Source organism: Calonectris borealis, chromosome 4 (assembly GCF_964195595.1).
Source record: "Calonectris borealis chromosome 4, bCalBor7.hap1.2, whole genome shotgun sequence".
In the NCBI taxonomy this organism is placed as follows: Eukaryota; Metazoa; Chordata; class Aves; order Procellariiformes; family Procellariidae; genus Calonectris; species Calonectris borealis.
In genome coordinates this window covers 40,653,909-40,663,455 of record NC_134315.1, presented here as the reverse complement: position 1 = coordinate 40,663,455, position 9,547 = coordinate 40,653,909, and the positions used below count along the sequence as shown (strand labels likewise).

The window sequence follows — 9,547 nt, the reverse complement described above, 5'->3', positions numbered from 1 at the left end:
TGCCTCTTGTTTCTGAGGAATCTGGATGCATGTGGGGGGAAAAAAATCGGAAAACTATATTAAAAGAAACAGTGGCTTTGAACATTCAAAGTATTAAAACTCCACAATTTTGAAGTGACAATGCTGTTTTAATCACCTTTTAGTTTAAATTTAGTGTACAATTTTATAGCTAAACAGTGAAAGAAGGCCTCATTTTTCATTATGAAAGCAGCATTTTAGCCCTATATGTACATAAAGCAAAAGCACTACCATCTTCTGAGGGTATGATTATTTGAACCAATGTAGACTATTGATGGAAAAGGGAAAAATGTATACAAAGAACCTGAAAATTGATCTGACTGATCAGTTTGGGACTATTGCTCCCAGCATCCAAACCAGCCAAACACGTTGGCATCTACGTGGGTAGGGCCATCGTATGGTTCAGCATGCCTGTGAGCAGGACTCTGGCTTGCTACAGAGCTGACTATCCATGTCCCACTTCTCCTGCACCATATCCTACAGTTCCCCACGCAGTCAAGGTGTCTGTCAGTGCTGTGGGAATTCCTGCTTAAGTAAGGACTGGAGCACCTGCCCGATCCCATATTCATCAGCAAAATGAAGATCTCCATTACATAATTGGAGGGAGGAAAACTGATTTCAGTATGGTAAAAGTATCCAGAATAAATCTAAGCTCTGAGGAAGGTAATAGAAGTACTTTTGAATATTAGAATAATTTCTACAGATAGTCCTGAGTTGTGGTTTAACTGGGCAGGCAGCCAAACACCACACAGCCGCTCACTCACTGCCCCCCTCCCCAGAGGGATGGGGGAGAGAATCGGGGGGGGAAAAAAATTCATGGACTGAGATAAAAACAGTTTAATAGAACAGAAAAGGAGGGAAAATATAATAATAATAATGGTAGAATATACAAAATGAGTGATGTACAATGCAATTGCTCACCACCTGCCGACCGATACCCAGCCCATCCCCAAAACAGCAATCACTACTTCCCGGGCCACGCCTCCTATTTATATGCTGAGCATGACATCATATGGTATGGGATACCCTGTTGGCCAGTTGGGTCAGCTGTCCTGGCTGTGCTCCCTCCCAGCTTCTTGTGCACCTGGCAGAGCATGGGAAGCTAAAAAGTCCTTGACTATAGACTACTTAGCAACAACTAAAAACATCAGTGTGTTATCAACATTCTTCTCATACTAAATCCAAAACACAGTACTAGGAAGAAAATTAACTCTATCCCAGCCGAAACCAGGACACATGCCAGGGAAAAGCTCAAAGCAATTTTATGTTAAAAATAAAAAATACTGGCCACCCCCTCCAAACTTCCTATTTTCTAAGAAATTGTATCTGATGTCTTCAAATTTTAAACACAAAATCTCTTTGTTGCCTTCATAGCGAAAGTAAACCAAAACCACACACCATTACAATCTGAAAAGAATAAAATGAAGACTTACATGATGTGGCTAACAGTTTTTCCTTTGGGATATGAGTTACATTCTTGGAGGATGGAGCAACAAAGATGGTGAACTGCATGTTGTCCTAAATTTGGTTTAATGTTAAACCCCCCTTTAAAAGAAAAATCACAACTTGTTCATTTCAGCAGTATGTTAAGCATCTGATCAGTTAGTTGTTCAGTTTTCTAGTTTGTTTGCAGTTACTACCCTTCCCGCCCGCTTGACTTGGACACCCAGATGATCTTGGCAGCTGTATAAAATGAGTACTACAGCAGAAAAAAAATGAAACAAACCCTCTAAAGAGAAGGAGAAACATTAAACAGGTTGTATGTAAAAGTGCACTGTATCTTCTTTTTAAATTGAACTTTTTGCATATGTTAAAAAAAAACTAAAATGAGATGGCTTCAGCGTTTTGGGGGCGCAACATGCATAAGAACATCATAAATAAGCAGGAAATAGACTGTTGAGAGATTACACAGTATGTCTTGAAACCACACATGCTGAATTTGAACAACTTTATTTGAAGAGTAAAACCATTAAGTCATTCTAGTTAAACTACTTGGCAAAGTAGGTCCAACATTGAAGAAAAGAAAAAAAAAACCCACAAACTCTGACAAACTCTGATCACATACATCCTTCTAATGATCCAGAACAGATTTTTCCTTTGATGTCTGTCAATCAGTATACTTTATTCTCTTCTGAGATTTTAAAGATGCAGCTAAAAGACCATCTGACCTGAAGTTTAATGTCTAAATTTTGTTTGCATATGCTTCATTTACTCCTGTAACTACCACTGATACCAAGAAGCTGGAAGAACTTGTACAGTCCCAGTACATGCAACACATGGTACATTAAAAAAATAGGAGAGATTTTTTTGCCTTGGCCTGTGGCATAGAAGAGACTTACATGGGAGTGTTAGGTTCCATGTTGGTGCCAGCATTTTGAGAAGGACACTGAGAACTCACATGAGTGCAGAAAAGGGCTCCAAAATGAAACAAGCCAGAGAACTCAGTCTCATTTGGGAAACATCATTGATAGGGCCGTGATGTCTTTTAATTGAGACAGAGTGTCTTCCAAAAAAAACCACGTGCTTTAGTTAACACACTGGTTAGGACGTTGAATGTAAGAAAATTCAAGTGAAATGCAATGGCCTGCAAGACAGAGGAGGTCAAACTAGACAGGCTAATGATCTCTTTAGACCTCAAAATATCTCAACTGGTTGCAGTAAGACCAATACACATACAAAATATTTGCAAGATTGGATTGATACAGGAGTATTTTTTTTTTTAAAAGTTATACACTTTGTCTTACAGAAGAGAGGAGTGATAAACAAGATTAAAATGAACAGAATTATAAACTCAAACTGATGATTAATTTAAAAATATTCTTTTACTCTTGAAGACCATTTGATAATATCACTGATCCAATTCCTAACACTCATTATCCACATAAATTAGATTAACCTAATTAGCAGAAGAAGGAAATAATTAGCTACTGCATTATCACTTCACCTGCTCTTCTTAAGGCTGAAGAAACGCAATCCTTTCAGCCACTCCTTGTACATAGCCCACTAACACCTCGGTGGCCCTTCCTGGACTCGCTCCAGTATGTTAATGTATGTTTCGTGCTGGGTGGTCCAACACTGAGTGCAGTACTCCAGGTGCAGTCTCTCAAGTGCCATAAAGAGCATCAGAATCACTTCCAAAAGTGATGGCGTATTACACCCTTAATAACGCAGCCCAAGATGCTGCTGGCCCCCACTGCTGCAGGGGCACCGTTCCACTTGTTGTCCATCAGGAACCCCTACGTCCTTTTCTGCAAAGGTCCTTTCTAACCAACTGGCCGCAGCCTGTAGCGGTTACTCCATCCCCAGTGCCTGATTTTGTCTTTGCTGAGTGTCATGTCCTGTCAGCCCATCTCTCCAGCCTGTTGAAGTCCCTCTGAACCTGGAGGGGCCTCCAGCATGTCAGTCTCTCCTCTACTTGCTATGTGTGTCCTCCATCCCATTGTCCCAGGTCATTAATAAAGACATTGAGCAAATCTGGCCAAGAAGTGATCCCTAAGGGAGATCACTTGTAACCGGCCATCAGCTGGACATCTACAATCCTTTGATCACAGCCCTTTGAATATGACAGTCCGGCCAATTTTCCATCCACCTCATCAACCACTTATCCATTCTATGTCTTGGTAATTTGACTCCAAGGACACTATACAATATCCACTACTACCTCCTTGAACCCAGAGCCATTTATTTCTTCAAAGAGTATCAGTGACAAGTTGTATGTCTACTATAGGTATGATGATTCAGCCAAGAAGAGCTAAGGACCTCAGCAGCTTCTTTCAGTAATACGGAGTAGCAAAGGGGAGAATTTATCAAGAATATGTTAATGGTGGAAGTGCTATTTATTAAATTTAAATTTTACTCCAGTAGTGTAACACTGATACACTACCCAAGGAATGTTGCCTGTAGCTACACAGCAGTCACCAAACATCATGAAACACTGGGAAAAGTTCAGAAGACTGTACGCATGGTCCAATTCATGTTATCACCCATATGGTTCTAATGGTACTCCCCAACCATGTTTAGGCAAGCAAGACAAAGGCAACCCGAAGGAGGCCTGCTGCTCATTCTGATGCTTAGCACTGTAGCTGTAATAAAACATGGCTGCCCCAAGTTTCTCTCCTGCTCTTCTGCTTTTTAAGAAAATAGACACCACCAACAAAAACACTCTCGTGGATCCTCTTCTCTCTCTTGCATTCTCATTCTCATATGCATATTAACAATGGCATTAGCCTATTTATGTTAATACTGGGCTCCATCATTATTTCTGTTAGCCTGATGTTGCTCTTGATAGCCTCTGAAGCTGTTGATCTGGCGACCATGCCTGATAATAGTAGTCAGTAAAATCAACGTCCCTGTCTTGAAGTTTTTTAATTCTGAAGAAAAAATAAAAAGTGTTCAGGAATTGCTTACATTAAAAAAAATCACTCAATGTTAGTTATTTAGTTTTAACAGTTCTGTAACATATAATTACTTTCATTTAGAAAACAGGGAAACCAATATACAATCATCTTAAACAGCGTGACCAAAGCTATTTGGTCCACCTGAAGGGAATCAAGCAGCAGTCGATATCCAGGCCTGTGAGCTCAATCAGCTGGGTTAAAGCTTCTCAAACTCTTCTTCCGGAGTCAAATTTCACATTAAAACACATTTTTCACTTGTGACTGTGCTATTTCTTGCCAAATCAGGATAAGATATGAAAGATATTGAGTAATAGGTCAGTGCTAGTAATGAACAGCGACGAAACTGCCTGTAGGCATTACCAACTTACCCTCTATTAGTTAGTGTGTCATGCAGAAGTCCTGCACCCGCGTTTCTGCTGCTGCTGGCTTACAGTGAATTGTTCCCTCTATCAGCTCCTGGGCCAGGGTCAGCTTCTGTTTTGCAAAACGCTTTATGCAACAGGAAGAAAAGTTTTGGGCATGAGCAGGTGTGAAGAAGATGCCTGTATGGTTTTGTTATCCCAACTGAGATTTCTTGTTGCCCCAAAAAACCCTTTAACGCACCCAGAGAGGCTTTCAGTACTAAGACCTAATTTGTACAAATACAAAAATTAGCCAAATATTGCCGAAAGCAACTGCTTAGCCTGAGTGTTTACGTTTTATACATCTCATTCTTCCGGCGTGGGAACTCAGAATGACGGAACTTAGGCCGCCACCCCAAGCCCCGCCGCCGCGGGGCCCCCACCGGCCGCGGCCGGGACCAGCTGCCGAGCTCGGCGGGCGGCGGGCCCCCCGCCCCGGAGGCGCGGCTCTGGGCGTCCGCGGGGCGGTACCGCCGCCGGCCCTCCACCGCCCGGCCCCCGCCGGAGAAGTCCCTGCCGAGGCAGAGCGGGGGCGCCGGCGCCGGCTCCCGCTCCCCGGCCCCGCGGCGTGGGGGCCGGCAGGGCTGCGGGCGCTGCCGGGCGGCCCCCGGGGCGGGCGGAGCTGCCCGCCCTCCCCGCGGCCCGGGTGCGCCTGCCGGCGGGCAGCGGCGGGGGCGGCCCCGGCGGTAAACGCAGGGGAAATCTTGTATTCCGTGTGCCGTGCGAGGCGGCGGCGCGGTGCCGCTTGCGTGCCGCTCGAGTACGGAGTCAGGCAGCCTGCAGGGCTGCGCAACCGATTTCTTTGCGGAATTGAGATGCTGCACGGCAATTTTTTTTCCTGAAAATGTCTTACAATACTTTTTTGCTGGTATAATAATTCATGTAGTAAGAGATACTTCAGCCAGTAAAGAAGGCTACCTCTAAACTTGGGTGTGCTGTAGCAGTCTTTAACAGTGCTCTGACATGGTTCAATGTTTGTTTCAGATCCTGGTTCCTAATATTTTAATACATTACTTAACATTTATTTCATACTAAGAATTCAACCCATCAGAGCCCCATTGTAATAGGGCCCCCACACAATGAGAACAACAACAAGCCTGTTTCCTTTCATTTCTGGCTGAACAAGGGATCATTTTTTGGAAAGATTTTACCAAACACTAATGTCAGGTATTTCATTACTACGTCTTTTTGGTATGTGGCATTAGCGCGGTCTGGTCTGCCAGAGACCTGTTCCAGTACACAGGGCAACAATATCCATCCCCTATTTTGTTTGTTCCTGTTACATAGTAACAGAAGTAATGCCCATCCAACTTGGCTCAGCTTGCCAAACTGACGCTACTTTCATATAATTATCTGGTAGCAAAAGATTAAAGATTATGTTTAGAGCTGCATATTGCCTGAGATTGAAGTAATAATGTTACTGTAAGCTGGTGTCGTGGTTTAACCCGGCAGGCAGCCAAACACCAAGCAGCCGCTCGCTCACTCCCCGCCTCCCCCACAGTGGGACAGGGAGAGACTCGGAGGGGTAAGAGTGAGAAAAACTCATGGGTTGAGATAAAGACAGTTTAATAGAACAGAAAAGGAAGGGAAAATAATAATAATGATGATGATAGAATATACAAAATGAGTGATGCACAATGCAATTGCTCACCACCTGCGCTGACCGATAACCAAGTAGTGATCGCTACTTCCTGAACCATGCCTCTTATTTGTATACTGAGCATGATGTCATATGTATGGAATACCCCATTGGCCAGCTGGGCGAGCTGTCCCGGCTATGCTCCCTCCCAGGAGGGACTCTGAAGAGTCCTTGACTAGCAGAGTACTTAGCTACAACTGAAAACATTAGCGTGTTATCAACATTCTTCTCATACTAAATCCAAAACACAGCACTAGGAAGAAAATTAACTCTATCCCAGCTGAAACCAGGACAGCTGGTTTTGGATTACTCTTCCGGCTAGTCTACCATTCTATAGAATTAAAGAGAAAGTAGTACCACATACCTGTAAAGTCTTAAGATGGTCTTGTTTGCTCTTCGGATGACGGCAAGGATCAATGGGATTGGTGGGAGTAGACATTGCAAATGCCACAAGAGCATGAACACACCTATTTGTGATGAGATGCCTTGGACTCCGATGTGACTCTCAGCAAAACTTCTAACATCAGCTAGTTTTGTTTCAAACAGGTGTTTGAAATAGCCATGCTTGCTGAAAACTAATCTTATTGCATAAAACATGAGAGCGCTTTTTTTTATGACACTTTTCCTGAGTTAAACTTGAAAAGCACTGTGCACACCTGAAGGTGAGGGTCTAAATGGTCTCATTCTACATAGAAAAGTTCAACAGTGCCATGGTTGGCTTGCACTTCCTTCTTTCTTGAAGTAATACACACAGTAATGGCATTGTACATAAAACCACAAACTACTAGTTTCTAGATGAAAGCCAAAACCCCCCAACTTGCTCCATTACAGAGTATGTACGTTATGGACTCTTAAGCAGTTCCTCTTACTTGCACCTGACTTGCCTTTACAGGGACTCCAGAAGAGGCCCTCACTAGAGTTTTTGCAGGAACAGAAGCAAATTAAGATTACTTTTAACAAGGGCAAGTGTCAGCTGCATTTTTATTTGGTGGATGTAATTTAGCAACTGAGTAAGCATTCTTCTTTGTGAAAACTTCCGCTATAGTTAGTTCCTCACCTAGCATCGTTCCAGTAGGAACATAAATACCGAAAGGAGTCACTGAAAAGGAATGCAAGAGGGTGAATCACCAAGGGCAAGTGGTAAATTGTCAGGCGTCTCATGCTTTGGTTTGCAGGAATTGAGTATCAGTCACTGAGGAAGTAATCTGTTCTCAAAGGATGACCAAATGAAAAGACTGAGAGAAGGAGCGCTGTATTTTGATAAAGTAGTCAGATCACCTTTTTTGACATGACTGGCAATCATCACCATGCAAGGGCATGAGCAAGGCAGAAATCCCATGGGTTTTCTAACGTCTCTTGGGGGTGTCAGCATTCCATCTCTGGCTAGAGAGTTGAACAATAACTTTTCAACCTGATCACAGAAATGCCTGCTAGAGCATTCTGGGATTCTGCAACATGATTTTTGGAGCTGGGTAATTGTTTATAAACCAGACAGCAAGAGAAATAATGTCCTTCTCAGAGTGATACCTGTCCTGATACAGGGAACTGATGTATTTCTGGAGCCTTGCATCCACCTCCTGAACTTGAGGTTGAAGATTCAGTATCCACATCTCTACGATATGCCTTCAGAAACCTCACAGATACTATACAATAATACATGTCTTTCTCTGAGGCAAATAATTATTTAATATGCCCATGAGTTGGGATACAGCACTGTTATGAAAAGATACGGAAAGAGCCCAGATAATTCTGTTTTACAAGAGGAGATCAAAAGTATCTCAGCATTAAGGCTTTTGAGGAATATTCCTCTGGAATTTTTAAAGTTACTAATTGTACTAATAAACAGAGAATCTATAAATTATGCATGGCTAAAAAAATGGTGATTATGTTCACAGCAGCATAATTCCAATTCACAGCACAGACAGTCAGGGAGAATAAAGGAAGTTTCTCACTGTCATTAATGAATTCTCTATATAAAGAAAAAGAAGAAAAATTGACATTATTTGTTTTATTTTTATCAAGTATATAGTGCACCTATCACCAAGTATTTTTAGGTACACAAACAATAGAAATTTATAAACACATAAAATAATGACTCCAAATGGACCAACTTAACAAATAATAATGAAGAAACTCTTTGTGGTTCAGGTGTGTCAAACAGATTTTGAAAGTACAAATACAATTAAAATTAACAGCACTGAAGTTATTTAGTAAGTGTTAAGCTAAAGCTATACAATCATTTCCCAGAGTATCAGCACACTTATTCAATTCAGCCTTATTAGCACCTTGGTACCAGTTGCTGAATGGCTCCCAATTATTATTATATACCAACACCAGGTGTCACAGATACTTTTTTTTTTTAAAAAGTAATATGCAAAAGGCTTTTTTCCCCGCCCAGCAGTTCTTTAGAGAAAACGTACAATAAACAGAGAGAAGAAAAAGTACTTGTTATTCAAGTTTCTAAAGGTTAATTACTATGTTATCTATACTGTAAGAAATTCTTCAGTATTGTTGGCAACTGGAGCTGTGGGACAAGATGCAGTCTAGCTCTTCCTATGTAATTTCGGATACATAGTCGGCAGAGCTGACAAAGAGAAGATGGTGTGGCTGCAAACAAAAAAGAAAGGAGTTTAATTACACATCTATAAAAGCCAGTTCTTTCTTTTAAAACAGTCTTGCACAATAATGGGATTTATAAAAAATAATGTTCACATTTTGCAAATTTGTGCTTTTCCTTCCTTCCTTTTCCTTCATTGTCTTTTTGCCCTCAAAGATAAAGACTGGGGCAAATTTGTGCTTTTCCTTCCTTCCTTTTCCTTCATTGCCTTTTTGCCCTCAAAGATAAAGACTGGGGCTGCTGAAACCTTATCAGTAATCAGGGAAATACTCAAAAAAGCAAGTTCAGGTCAGCAAATAATTTGTGTTTTTAAATTAAAAACCTGCTCCCAGAAAATATCTGATGTCAACAACTTTAAAAACTGCAGGTTTTTTTTTTTTGTTTGTTTGTTTGTTTTTTTTATTATTAATAGAACAGGTGAAATACGTGCTACGGCACCACAAGCTGCACTACCAATGCATCACTGCAACAAGAA

General features: G+C 41.6%; 1 protein-coding gene across 4 annotated transcripts in view; it reads right to left on the bottom strand.

Moving 5' to 3' along the window:
• Positions 1–8,448: 8,448 nt before the first annotated feature.
• Positions 8,449–9,547, bottom strand: part of ASB5 (ankyrin repeat and SOCS box containing 5) — a 42,060-nt gene continuing 40,961 nt past the window's right edge. For all 4 annotated transcript variants that reach the window (XM_075149301.1, XM_075149300.1, XM_075149302.1 and 1 more), the window contains one exon: positions 8,449–9,062. In XM_075149301.1, coding sequence (XP_075005402.1) covers positions 8,935–9,062 — 128 coding nt within the window. In that variant the 3' untranslated portion in view covers positions 8,449–8,934. The remainder of the gene's footprint in view (positions 9,063–9,547) is intronic.